Genomic DNA, 15,157 nt, shown 5'->3' on the forward strand with positions numbered 1-15,157 from the left:
AACCTATTTGACGTATACATGAAACATATGTAGGAGTCGCTAGGGTGAAATTAAAGATGCCTAGAAAAATGCTTTCTTCACCTTACAAGCATCGACTTTAAAGTTCAATGAAGAACTAGGGCTTTGTTCTTCCAATGGAGTCACCAATAATGATATGTCACTATCTCGTATGGGGAACAAAACAACCTTTCGCGTCCCCGGCAATGGTACCAAAATGTTACCGCTCAAACTAGCAGGGGACCTAAGGGGTATCCCTAAAGGAAAAATGCTAGGACAAGGGCAACAAATGGAGACTTAGCCCATTGTCACCTCAGTTATGAATCCTTTCTATTTACGTTCTTTCATTGATGGGAGGAGACCTGGTATGTATGGAGTCACCAATGAAGGATAAGTCAATGAATCTGAGTGACCCAACCAAACCCTTTCCCAAAAGAGTTTGAAGGATGGAGCTTGCTTGCTTTCTAAGTAAGGTACTATGTCTTCTAGGGAAAGGAAGAGAGGATTTCATAGTTAGGTTTGTAAGATCAGATTTGTGAAGGAGTTCCCCAATCCCTAGAATCCTTGTTAGAATTGGTATCCGAGATGGTTCTTGACGAATGGTCTTCCAAAGGAGTGGAACCACACGGGGCCAAGTGCACTCAGTCTAGGGTATGAGGAAAGTATGTAACAACCAATGATATTCTTACCCTAGACAAGGTGGAGGAAAGGATCAAAGAAAGAATTTCACTTGAAGATGTTATTTTGACCCTATGAGGTACTAGCCTTGGGGATGGAAGGCAAAGTTTTGATCTCGGAGCTAGGGCTTAGCTTTTCTCCCAACTCCACCGTCGGAATGGCTTCAAAATTGGAGAGCTTGAGGAAAGCCCAACACAGGAGACCCTAGGAGATCAAATTTTTTTATGGCTAGCTTGTCGAGAAATTGATGCCCTAGGTACCCCAACTTGGCTAGACCTGGGAGGAGGTGAAAGAATATGAGTTTTAGTGACCACCCTTGGTAGATCAGTGCCTTAATTTTTGGGAGAATGGAGTCTATGATGAATATTAGTAGGATTTATTGTTTCCCAATCAAGGAGGCCTCAAGATCACTTTGATAGCCTTCTAGGTCAAGAGAAGCAACCTTGCAGCTTTTATACTTCAATGTGCAAGAGGAATGGCTTATCAAGGTCGAATTCTTTGATAGAATTAACCCTAGGAGATTCGCTCATATTACATGGCCCATAAATTGAGAGATGCTATAATAGGGACAAATTCCACAATTTTAAGCAGTAAATGCATGCAGCAATTAACCCTAGAACAACAAAAATCCCAGTCCAACGTATATGACAAAAGTAAACAAGAATAACATCAAAAAGCATGTACTTACATGTAACAGAGTATATCCAACCATTCACAATTGACAATAGAGAAGCTCCAAGAGAAGATAGACCAATATCCACACATCAAAATTCATCCATAAAGCTCCAATTCATCCACTAGAAAAAGTGCGGAAATCTCAAGAGAGAGAAGTGATCCTAACCAAAGTGATGATGAGAAATGAACTCATCTCACTTGTATTTATACACAACTTAGGAGTTCGAATTAGCATCCTTGGCTTACATAAGCCCCAAAAATAAAATAATGTTCTAATAATTCAACTTTTGGTGACAAGCCCACCAAACTTACTCATAAATGGAAAAGTAAGCCTCTCAAGAGGTCAAATAATAATCTATGCATGTCGCAAGGCCCTCTAAGAGGCCTAATGAGGTCCTTGGGTGCCACAATAAAGAGTAGGACCCTCAAAATCAGTGGACAAGGGGATGGCCCCTTGTAATAACCTGTGGTGCTCCAAATGACATGTGGGGGCACACAAGTGTCCTCATGGGTCTCCAAACAAATCGAAGATGCTTGTAGATCGCTTGCAAGGGCTAGGATGATGGTGTAGGTGATGCCACATCATCGTGCAAGTCCTGGATCATTTTCCAAGTGTATGGTGTAGATTTGGGGCCAATTGGGCATGATGGATCAGGTGCATCCTCCTTGTCCAATGTGTGAACGACAAGCAATCTCTGTATGGCTATGGGGATCCATGGAGTGCAATCTACTACTGTCGAGGTCCATGGATCTCAACGCTCACCCTACATGTGAAAATGTGGCCCTCTGGAGGATTAGGACCTCGTATAGGTAGACCAAACCCAAGATGGAAACCATCTGCAATCCTGCATAAGATCCAATGCGTCCCCTAGCCTTCCAGTATAACAAGTCATTAAAGAAATCGAGTAAATGATCTTACCAAATCATGGACCACAGGTGGGGACTTCATAATTGTCTGCCCTTCCATAATGGGCTTTGGGATGTGTCAATGTCTCCTAAACTCCAAATAGGGTTAACTAATAATCCTATTAGGTGGTTTCTACTTCTAAAGAGGATAATATAGTCAAGGTACATCCTTCAAAAGGTGGTGGCATTTGACAGATAGGTGAATGAAGTAGGGAATGAGAAGGGGTAGCCCTACGTCACATGCTAGAGTACAAGGGTAGCTAATAAGAGGGAAGCCCACACTTGGGTTTATAATGTGTAGGAGAGAGAAATCGTGGTACATGAGGTGCCCCGACCTTGATTTTTCCAACCTTCTTTTAAGTCTTTTTGCATTTTTATGATTTTATTTGATCAACTTCTTGGGGCTCAAGGGGTTAGAGCATGATGTATAGGATATAGCAGTGAATTCCCCTTTTTAAGGTGGGGCGGTTCATCGCCCACTAGGGGCTGGAACAATCATGGGTTCCTATATGACGAGAAGGCTCATAGAACCTATAGGAACCAAGGTGATGGCCATGATGATGGGGTAGAGCTCATGTATTGGCTTTTGCCCATGTGCTAAATGTATTTGTCCTGGCCATCTTTTGCATTTTGTAATACATTTTCCTGTTGAATGTGGCCATATATGCTTTTCTCTTTCTTTTTAGTTGCACCAACCTCCGGCCTTCATTCAAGGCCATGACCCAAGGTGTGGGCAAGAGGAAGGGGTGAGCTAACCCTCAATGGAGGAATGTGGATCCCGGCGGGAGAAATGATGAATGGGGTAATAATGAATGGAAAGAGGGTAATATAGGAGGACAAGGGAGTAGGACCATGCAACCAAAATTGGGGTTTCCTATGAAATACCATCCGTGGAACCAAATGGTCAATAGAAGAGATCCCACGAAACTAGAATCCAATTTTAATTCCTAAGAGGGGTCTAGGAGGCAGAAGCACAGACCTAGCCCATTCTTTCCGCTGAATCACCCACATTAATCCATGCACAAAAGTGTCCATGATAAGCAAACTACAATACTTGATTTCTAAATGAAAAGACATACCTTTAGATTCAAGAGACCCACCTTCAAACATACGATCATGGCAGATGGGCGAGGGATCACATGGTTGGCTCAGGTGGTGGAGAGGATGGCACAATGAGCTAGTTGGTGGCTACAAGGGGTTGTTGGTTATCAGTTGAGGACCATCTTGGAGAAAAAAATTCTCCTAGGGATATTAACCACAAAATGGTGGATAACAAAGCCAATATGAGATTGTGTATCATTTTCAATCCGTGCATGAAATTTTTTGAAAGTTTCAAAAGCTTCTAATTTGTTCTTCAACTAATATACCCAACACATCTTGGTGTATTCATCAATAAAAGTCATCATATATTTATTTCCATTTGCAGAAGGAACAGGGATAGGGCAAACAAGTCAGAATGAATCAGTTCAAGCTTTCTACATGCTTTGGAAAGAGAATCATGAAATGGTTTTCCTAAGATACAAGCATCAAACTACTTCAATTTCCTAGGAATGGTTGGCAAACCAGTAACACCATTTCTCTTTAATAAGCAAAGACTATCATAGTCCAGATGTTCAAATCTTGCATGCCATAAAAGACTAGATGGCAATGTACTTTTATTATACTAAGCATTGTATGCATAGTTCTATGCATGAGCGGACATTCCTTGCAGCTTCAAGAGTCTTTCTTCTTCTATTCCCATCATGCCAAGTAAGTTCTTTGATGCTTTTCTCACTTCAAATTTTCCATCAAACATGTGAATGGAGTGTCCTTGCTGACGAATATGAACTAGGGGCAGCAGGTTCTCTGCAGCTCTAGAAGGTAGAGAACATCATGAAGAGGAAAGTCAAGGAGTCCAGGGAGTTTGAGTCTAATGGTGCCAAGTCCAAATGGCTTGAGTTTTGACTTGTCTGCAAAATAGAATGCTCCATCTACATTATTACTAAAATCTTCAAAGAAATCTTTCTGAAAGGTCACATGGAAAGTTGAACCTATGTCAACCAACCATGCATCTTTACACGAAGCAAATGAAGTATTCAAAAATTCTTCAGTTATTCCAATAGTGTAGTATGCCACAATATAATGAGCAAATTTAGGTGTTTTACGTTTCCCTGAATGTGGTGTTTTACCTTTCTCTTCATTTCTTTCTTACTTAATTATGTCCCAAGAGAGCTTGCATGTGGATGCATCATGTCCATTTTTGTTGTAGCAAATATAATGGAGATCAAGTCTTCCTCCTTTACAATGTTTTCCCCCCTGCCCTTGTTATTCTTCATTCCACGTCCCCTTCTGTCACCTCTTCCTCTACAAGAATCTTGTGGCTAATTCTTCTCTTTTTGTGCAAGGCACACAACTTCTTCAAAAGATTGAGAAACTGTGCTCCTCTTCCCAAAATCTCTCTCTTTCTGCGAACTTCTCCACAAGAGTGTCAAAAGTAATCTCTTTAAGTTGGCCACTAGCTTGTAATGATTCAAGATAATGAAAATATGTGGGATATAGTGCATTGAATATGGTTGTGATAGGAACATCAATTTCAACTTCGGTGGCTTCTACATCATGCATAATAGCTCTGATTTCAAAGGCTAGCAAAAGAGGATTATCATCTTTGAATTCTATTTTGAAAAGTTTGATCATTAGTTGCACTACTTCAAGCTCTAGGTGTGAGTCATATAAGTCTTTCAACTTCTTTAAAGCATTAAAGGCATTGGTAATTGGTGCAATATGATGACTCACTTCTTCATTAACTGATGCAACAATCAAGGCATAGGCCTTGTTGTTCTTTTTCTCTCATATGGCGAGCTCTTTGTCTGTTGTGGACTTTGCAGGCAGATTGTCACCTTCTCCTTCACATACAACTTTCAATAATTCATTGAAAATGAGGATATGCTTTATCTTTTTGGACCATTCATGGTTGTTCTCTTTGCCATTGAGAACTACTCCAACTATTCAGACGAGAGAATGTATTATTAAATAAATTTTAACCTAGCCCTGAATAGTCAAAATACTTGCACCAATAGCCGTTGATAATATATATATATATATATATATACAAACAACAAAGACCCATCATATAACTTGGCTCCAATTCTCATTAATCAAAATAACCCAAAAAAAAATGATGCAGCCTCTCGAATTCAAACAACCATTTTGCTCCACTTTGAAATAAAGCAATTCCCATATATTGCAAAGAGTATAGAGTATACAGCACAGAGAGTATACAACCAACAAGGCATACAAGTAACGCAAAGAGTAGAGTATATAACAGGGAATAAACCAACACAACAGACAAATAATGTTCAACGCATCATATAATCAACTATCATAATAACCAACCTACACGCGTATGCATCAAACCACAAGCATGAACCACAAGCAAAAAGAGATTGTTATTATATATTGTATAAACCATTACTACCAACTCGCATATAAACCAAGTTGCACATATATAATCAACTCCTATAGAAATAAAGGACTCTTTAATGAATTACGACTTACACCACATAGCTTTGTTGCGCTACTCTGATGAAGCATAAAGAGACATTGTCGGTTGTCACCTTACTACAAGTTTCTTAAGTTGTCATATACTTACTGATCTGTCGGATATTCAACCATAGCTCTTCTACTTCCTCTAATGATGAAATCGCCTAAAATGCAGATATGGAACAACCGAAAAGATAAATTTACAGGAAAAAGTAATAGTAGTAGTAACAAAGGATAATTTTGGAGGACAAACAACAATATGAGAGGCAATTTGAGTGAGATGGGGCTATCAACGAATGATTTCCTGAGACTGGAAATGCTTGATTTGAAAATCTATAAAGCAAGCATGAAGCCTCACAAGAAAGCCGTGGAACCTCACGTTCGAATTGGATCGAATGGCTCAGGAAGCCTCACAGACAAGGCATGGAGCAGGTCAAACAGTGTGTAGGTATTCAAAGAGGAGCGTTTGGTAGCACAGAGCGAAACCATTGAGCAAGAGAGAGCACACAGGTTCTATTTGTTTGTGGGGACAAGTCTGTGTAGGAGAAAGAAAAATGGTAGTAGATAGAGAGTTACAAGGTTGAGGAATGGTAAAATGGGACCTGTGGACCTATGCTCTGATACCATGTCAAGCCAAGTATATGGTAACTCCAGAAAAATTGGTTTTTCTATTAAGAAGAACAGTAATACATATACATTAAAGGAGAGACCCTTGGGACTCACATTCCAAGGTATCTTTGTTTTCTTATTTTGTATTCCGTAGCATTAGGTGTCAACATGAGCCTCCGCCTCGTTGTTGTTCTTTGGTCTAGTTCTTGTCTTGTGAGCTCCCTTCACAAGTCCTTCTAGATTTTGAGGCAACATGTACCACATAGACATAAAGTTGTGCTCCCTAGTGATAAATCATCGATAAAACCCAGAGAATGAGCCTTAGCGAAGAATTGTAACATTTGAGCATTTATAGGCTAATAACTATATAGTCAACCTAAGGTCTTTGGATTTACTTACAATATCCTAAACCAATTAGGTGTGTTCATATTGGAAAAAGTGGAAATATGAGGATTGAGGGGTTATTATGAAATAAAATTTAGGGAATTATAAGCAAAAAGTGTCATGAGCCTCCTAGGAGATGGAATGAAGTGAAAGTGTTTTAATGTGTATTTCACCTATGTAAAGGGTAGAGATGTGATGTGATACACAAACTAACTAGGTAAAATGATGAAGTATGATGTGAAGTGGGTTGCACAAAGGGTAAAAAGTAAAAATATGCTTGTAAAATACAAATTACGTGGGTCAAATTACAGAAGTGTTATGGAACATGAATGGAACTAGTAAAACAATAGGCAGATAACCACCATGCTAGAGATTACAACTTACAACTAATACATGAACTGACCATGCAACACAATGTCAAAGTGACTAGAACATGACTAGTTGACCACCATGAACTCTGTCCATGAAGAGCATAATGCACAACTAAAGCAGCTGCCACCATCATTCCAACCTTTAGAAGGCTAGAATTGACACACTATACTGCAAAAAGTTTGAATCATGTGATCAACATCACAAGTGCAATCCCCATGGAATATGGTGGGTAACACTGATCTAAGACTTTAATTTCAAGGAAAAGGAGCAAAGATAAAGACAATTAACTTCTTTGGTTAAATCTGAGCCAACACCTTGAACACCGGGTTTCATGGGCGTTCAGAATTGACATTTTGGTCTGCAATCCCTGGCAACTAACAGCAAGAAACTCTCTGAAGTGAAATATTAGGAACAACCATCAACTATATCAATCATTCTACATTTGCATGGCTTCATATTTTGAGGCTTCTAATTCCCAAATATGAAAATGAATGTATAAATATTTGTTTTACACCTTTTGTCACATGCAAAATTGAAATATCTCAATCAGTAAACCTCAATATTAGGTCACTAGCCTGTGAAAAGTCCACATCAGAGGAAGGAAACATTACCTTTGACAAGCTTTCAAAAAACATCTCAAAATAGAGATCAATCCCAACATTTGCAATATCTCCACTTTGTTGCTCACCAAAGATGCTTCCAAAACCTCGGATACCCATGTCTTTCTCTGCAAGCTGAAAACCTTGACCAAGCTCATGGCACTCTTCAAGTGCTCTTAACCTTTCCTGTATTTTAAATCAATAGTATATTTAGAGCAAATGGAAAATGATAAGTACCCACAACTTTTAACAATACACTCATCAGCTTTACATAAAGCAGTAATTCCAATCAGGTGAAATATAATCCCAGTCTCTGGAAAAGCATGCCATTACTTCTCCCTAGTTAATATATAATATTTCCAAAGACAAGCAGTGGTTCCAATTGGTTACCAACAATAGGTACATAAGACAATAAAAAATGATGAGCTGGAGTGATCTGCCAAACTTTAAAACCAGATTCAAGGTCTGACTGCACTGAACTTTTCTATGACATGGCAAGAGATTAACAAGAAAAACATCAGAATAGACACTTGACCTCAGGGCATAACTTCTAATGAATGCTAATCTGCTTTAGACTCAGAAGACGCATCCATACACAGTCAGTTCACTAAACAAAATTTACTTTACAAGTTCTCACTAAATGAAAAACACTTTTGGAATAAAGCCAAAATATGAATTGAAAGAGTGCTCACCAAAGCAACTTCTGAAAGACGTGACTTATTAGGATAAAATAAGTAAGCATGTGCCTGTTTGTCTGCTCTTCCAACTCTTCCACGAAGCTGTTTCAAAAAAATGTTTGATGCTTGTCATTGTTAAAAGAATGTCAAAAAAACACTACTGGGGCACAAATCACCACAATACACTCTGACTTCCTTGGCAACCTTAGGCATAAACTGCTAGATGTAAAATTTCCTGTAGCTGTATGTATACATCTTGCATGAGAGAGAGAGAGAGAGAGAGAGAGAGAGACTGCACCTGATACATTTGTGCAAGTCCAAAAAGGTGAGAGTCTTGAACAATAATAGTGTTTGCATTTTGAATATCGAGTCCACTTTCAACTATATTTGTGGATATAAGAATTTGGATTACACCCTCAGCAAATTTTTCCATAGTCTCTTCCAAAACCTTAGAGTATTGCTGCAAAACAAATCACACTGAAATGTGAATTAGATATCATTCGTAGAACAAAAGAAATAATATTTCTCATAGACTTAGCATGTACATCGAAGCCACCTCCATAATAATAGAAGATGGAAGTTGTGTACATAAGTTGATCCCCACAATTAACAATACCAACATCTTGGATGGAAAGCATAGCCCTATTCAAAAATAGGTCACGTACAAATAACTTGCCTCATGGGTAGACTTATCCTGAAATGGCCTAGGCCTATAGCTAGACAATGAATGGTCACCAATTTCACAGAAGATTATTAGAACATTGTTGTCAATACCAACATCTTGGATGGAAAGCATAGCCCTATTAAAAAATTGGTCACATAAAAATGACTTGGCTCATGGGTAGACATTAAAATGGCTTAGGCATATAGCTAGACAATTAATCATCATCAATTTCACAAAAGATTACTGAAACATCATTGTAAGCATGACAGACAATACCATTTATCCAACAAACCTTATTTCAACATGATGAATAAAATAAATCGGAAGCAACCATAACTGGGCTTTTCTAGTGTCTTATGAAGATCCAAATCTTAAACATGAGAATGATTCAGCATGACGTTCTGGTTAGGGCAGTTTACTGTCCACTGTGATTTTATCTAATTGAACCAAGAGTTATCCCTTCCACGGTGGATATCACTGACATGCATGAATATCATCTTCATTGGCCATAAGGACTGATCTGAACCCATGAAAGGACTCTCGGCTCCCTTGACTGAGAAGATTGTACTAACTGCGGTTCTGCCTGAGATGAATCATGAATATGGCCTCATGAGGAGAGATGATATTTCACATAAGCAAGCCCAGACAACACTGTACTATCTCGGCCTGCTAAGCTGCTACCAAATTCGGACTAAATGACTTGGCCCATGCTCAGATCAGCGGTTGTCCTCCTTGACGCAGAGATAAACCCAAACAAAACCCTCCTTCGTCCTTCCACAGAAAACTCGGCTATCTCAGACTTCAATCTAAGGAAAAGAGATGTACCTAATGATGGAGCAAGTACCACAATATATACGATTCGGTGGAGGTCATGGGACATAACAATTGAGCTTGATGAGCCGACATAAAGATGAGGCCGACCTTATAAATTTACTTGAGAGAGAACATAAATTCAAAACTCAACTTCCGCTTGTCCAAATGAGACAATCTTTATATCGATTTTGGTCCTCACGAGGAGAGGAATTCAATGCTGCAATAATCTTACCCACAGGAGCTGTCCAAAGTGAAATTTGGCCCTAGATTCCAATTTTAACATATGGGCTTGGAGAAACTTCACCGAATTTGTCATGCGAGCACAGAGATAAACATGTCATGTGAGCTACAACGACTTGCTATATGAAACGTGTTGTCGCGCGGATTGACACGACAACGCTCAGACCGGGGGCTGTCACTCTGATCCCCGATCCCTCCGTTTAAGCCTGTCTCCCGCAGCTAAGGGGGGTAGACCCTATGAGATAATGAAGACCAACTGCCAAACAGTTGGTTGGGAGACACGAGACATGATTAAGATAAGCAATAAAATGATTTGATTAGTTAGCAGACCAGTGCCTTGAGAGATTGTTATTAAAATGATTACTTTTTAAATGATATAGAAAAATAAACCATGAACAGTAATCATCTATCATCAGCTAAATCACAATGCTCAAAAAACGATATCCAGCAACTGAAAGTTTTAAAAGATGAATGCTTTAAACCACCACGAATCATAACCATTAACCAGATATCAATTTCGCATCTCGGCTTGAAAATTTAATAATCCTGCAAACCATGAAAGGAAAAGATCACCCAAAGAAAAAATATGCCTAAAACCAAGAAACTGAAAACCCTAGTGAAAACTGCATAGAACAAAATTTAAAACCCTAATGAAAAAAATATTAAAACCCTAGATCAGCCTAATAATTTACAGATTTAGGCCCTTAGCAGCCAGATTTAGCAGTAAGCACAGAAATATTTTAAAGAAAAGAAATTTCAGATTGTCACTGTGAAAAAAAACTTCAGAAATCTTCTCATGCAGATCAGAAAAATAAAACCGAATGATAGACCCAGGATCAAATCCAGCTGGGCTCAACAAAAAACGCTTGCGGGAGTTGGCTGGTTCAGCCGAGAACTTCCCCGAACGCCCACAAAATTCCTTCAGAAAATGTTATTCTGAACAACTCAAAACAATCGTCAACAAAGAGGGCAAAAATGCTGCTAGATCTCAAACAGTAATGGAGATACCTGCCATTACTTCAGAAACCCTAACAGCACCCAAACCCTAGCAAGTGAGCAAGATACTTGTACCCACAATACTCTACAAAAGCTATTATTAACAGCTGAAAATAACATATGCAGAAAATTAAAACAATCTCACAGCATTTCAAGAGAGTAACACCAGCAAGATATGGACCCCAAAGTCTTCTTTTATTAACCAGAAACAGATTTACAAGAGAGCTTCTTCAGTCTTAGACTCACAGATCGAATGAATCTGAAATGACCAGCTAAGACCCTATATAAAGGAAATGATCCCAACGGCTAGTTCGAATGATCCATGTAGAAATGATCTCGACCGTTGATGAAGATCAAGACATCTCTTGATCTCATCCGTCGATTTATTCAATTAATTTTTTATTATTATTTTTAAAATTTTTTAAATTTCTTATTATTTATTATTTTATTATTATTTTTAAAATTTTTAAATTTTTAAATTTTTTTTATTATTTTTTATTATTTCATTTTTTTAAATTTTAAATTTTTATTATTTATTATTTTTTAAATTTTTAAATTTTTAAATTTTTTATTATTTTATTATTAATTTTTAAATTTTAAAATTTTAAATTTTTTTATTTTTTATTTTTTATTTATTTCATTTTTTAAAATTTTAAAATTATTTATTATTTTTAAAATTTTTAAAATTTTTAAATTTTTTATTATTTATTATTTATTATTTTTTTCATTTTTTTAAATTTATAAATTTTTAATTTTTATTATTTTTTATTAAATTTTTAAATTTTTTTATTATTTATTTTATTTTTTAAATGGATCATCGAACTAAAGCCTTTGGAAACATCACCTAGGACCTAGGACTTAGGACTCACGAGGGGATTTAAAACATTTTCAACCCTCAAGACACATTTCATGATGACTTTTTACAATTTACATCTCAAGGGGACAAACCCACCTAATACAAACCCTCATAAATCACCCAGTTCTGCGACACAACTATAATCTAGCAGATTAACACACTAGGATTCTCGTAAAGTTCTAATGACAAAATCCATCCCGGCTTTAGGGTCAGGTTTGAAGGAAAACTCTGCCGATCCATGGATCGGTGAGACGAAAAACCTTCCGGGACATAGATTATCATAGAAAGTTAGGTCCACCTAGGCAATACACATACACGACTCATGTCTGCTAAGATTATTTACAATTCATACATGCAGACTGGGTTTACGATCAAAATGATCAAGCTGCTGATGACTGCAGGATGGCACAGACACGCTGATCAAGTGCTGCCCTTTTCTTGCAAAGAAAAAGGGGGTGTACTGCATGGGTAGTTGACCGGTAGAGGTCAACATCTGGCTCTACTTGGGGACACGTTGCTGCTTGCAGGAATGTGAGAATCCAGAATTTGCATCCATACAACACAACAAAATATAAGTAGCGTCCGTCCAAAAATCATCATATAACATTAAGCACAGTAAAGACAAAAGCTCTTCATTTATTAACTATCTAAAGCAGAAACGAAAATGCGGAAAAAACAAGGAGTAGGGTTAGAAATACGATACAAAGGATGCCCTACGGCATCAGATGTGTTCAATATAGTGCATACTGAGCATTTGCCTGCTTTCAGGCAAATCTGTCGGCTGCTTGTCGGATGTGCCATGTCCCATTTTGCATATGGTAGGACTCTTTCCTATCCGAAAATCAAGCTGCTCACGGCCGTCTGATGTATCAAATCTTCGTCTTATCTTCTTTCTCTTGCGCTTTTTCTTTCTGGCTGGTTGAATTACTGATGACCTGGAACTTTCTGTTTCAAAACTATCAGATGAAGTATATAAGATCTGCGTGATATGTCCTTTTTTATCCTGCATCTGATCTTTATCATTCTTAAGTCTATCTGGATCACCTTCAATTAACCATCTTTCAATCGAAACAATAACCTCCCAATAATAAGATGAATCTTGTTGCAGCAAATGAGAAAACTCCTGATCTGTTGATGTTTGCTGGTTTCTCTTATCCTCCAATTGTTGAAACCTTTGAACCTGTATTCTAATGGCATTTATCTGTCTAGAGCATTCATCCCTTATAGCACTGATTTGTATGGCATGGTGCTCTTGCATGTGTTTTATTACTTTATCATTCTTTTCTTTTATGTCCATCAAGCAATGTTGCATGAAATTTATTTCTTCTTCATGATTCGCTTGCATGTCAGCCAACTGATTGTTATGATTGAACGTCATGATAGTCATTTCCTCTTCCATAGTTAGTAACTTGTTTTGCATAGAGTCAATTTCCCTATCATGATCAGCTTTCATGGTCACCATATTTTCCTCTAAGACTGACATCTTGCTATGCATGTTTCCAATTTCTGTTTCATATTTAGTTTTCATGGCCTCAATTTCTTTAGCATGCTGATTTTGCGTGACCTCAATCTCCCTATTACGTTTTTCCAGGTGGGTGCATAAAGTTTTCACATCATTGACATAATTAGTTTGATTGATTTCCATATTTCTCACCAGCATCATTAGATCTCGTAAAATTTGCTTTTGCTCTTCCCTTTCATTGTCATTTGTCCCTGATTTTTCACTATCATGAACCTGATCTGCAATATTTCCGGTGGATGACACATTCTGACATGATGAATCGTCTTGGGATCTTTCAGCTGGACCGCTTATCAAATTACTTTCATTCTGTTGCACAATTTTAGAGGTGGAAGGCAAACTGTTTGGACTATCATATCTATCTTTAAAAGCATTGAGAATGTCTTGTAAAGAAGTGAAGAAATCATTAGGAAAATTATTAAACCAATTCAAGGCATCACCCTCTAAAGAATGGACAAATAGACGCATCTTGAAATCTTCATGATTATATTGAGGAAATCTACAATATAAGATCATTACACAACTAAACATGTTTAAATGTTGTTCAACAGTGACCGAATCACCACCCGAGAACTTAAATAATTTACCAACGGCCTCTTTCGGAAGATCATGGAGATTATCAGTAAAATGACATGGTTTAAATGAATAATCCATGATGAACAATGAAGGATCAAATGGATGATAGAAAGAGATTTCTGCTCAAGAAAATTAAGAGATGAGAGAAATGGAGTCGCCACTTGAACAACGAATCTGATTCTAGGATCCAAAAAGTAACCACAAGCAGATATGAGGAAAGCTTCTTGTCTGGGAAAAATGAGAAAGTGGAGTCGCCACCCAAACAAAAAACAGACCGAAGAGATGCTACTGATATGGCGAAAAATAAAGCAATAAAAGATCCAAATGATAACCCAAAAGGTTGAATTTGCCAGCTCAAAATGAGAGATGAGAAAGATGATAAGGTGAATGTCGATGAAACTCCAGGAACAGAAAAACTCTGTCCCCGGCAACGGCGCCAAAAAATGTTGGCGTTGCCGGCTCAAATGAATGATAAAAAGATGAACGATGAATGATGAAAAGTCGTTGAAACACCAAGGACAGAAAAACTCTATCCCCGACAACGGCGCCAAAAAATGTTGGCGTTGCCGGACCAGATGAAAAGATAAAAATGAGAAGGATGATTTTTCGTTTGAAACGCCGAGAAAACAATTTCCCCGACAACGGCGCCAAAAAATGTTGTCGCGCGGATTGACACGACAACGCTCAGACCGGGGGCTGTCACTCTGATCCCCGATCCCTCCGTTTAAGCCTGTCTCCCGCAGCTAAGGGGGGTAGACCCTATGAGATAATGAAGACCAACTGCCAAACAGTTGGTTGGGAGACACGAGACACGATTAAGATAAGCACTAAAATGATTTGATTAGTTAGCAGACCAGTGCCTTGAGAGATTGTTATTAAAATGATTACTTTTTAAATGATATAGAAAAATAAACCATGAACAGTAATCATCTATCATCAGCTAAATCACAATGCTCAAAAAACGATATCCAGCAACTGAAAGTTTTAAAAGATGAATGCTTTAAACCACCACGAATCATAACCATTAACCAGATATCAATTTCGCATCTCGGCTTGAAAATTTAATAATCCTGCAAA

The 15,157-nt window shown here is 37.8% G+C and overlaps 1 protein-coding gene across 1 annotated transcript in view; it reads right to left on the reverse strand.

Moving 5' to 3' along the window:
* Positions 1-15,157, reverse strand: part of LOC149200278 (DEAD/DEAH box helicase) — a 418,917-nt gene that overhangs the window by 36,118 nt on the left and 367,642 nt on the right. The window contains exons 8-10 of the mRNA XM_089402651.1: positions 8,715-8,876; positions 8,432-8,518; positions 7,752-7,925 (exon numbers count right to left, since the gene is read on the reverse strand). Of these exons, the coding sequence (XP_089258777.1) occupies positions 7,752-7,925; positions 8,432-8,518; positions 8,715-8,876 (423 nt within the window). The remainder of the gene's footprint in view (positions 1-7,751; positions 7,926-8,431; positions 8,519-8,714; positions 8,877-15,157) is intronic.

This window comes from Pinus tabuliformis, chromosome 2_1 (assembly GCF_031772625.1).
Source record: "Pinus tabuliformis cultivar Carrire ecotype Pingquan chromosome 2_1, CPIR1, whole genome shotgun sequence".
In the NCBI taxonomy this organism is placed as follows: Eukaryota; Viridiplantae; Streptophyta; class Pinopsida; order Pinales; family Pinaceae; genus Pinus; species Pinus tabuliformis.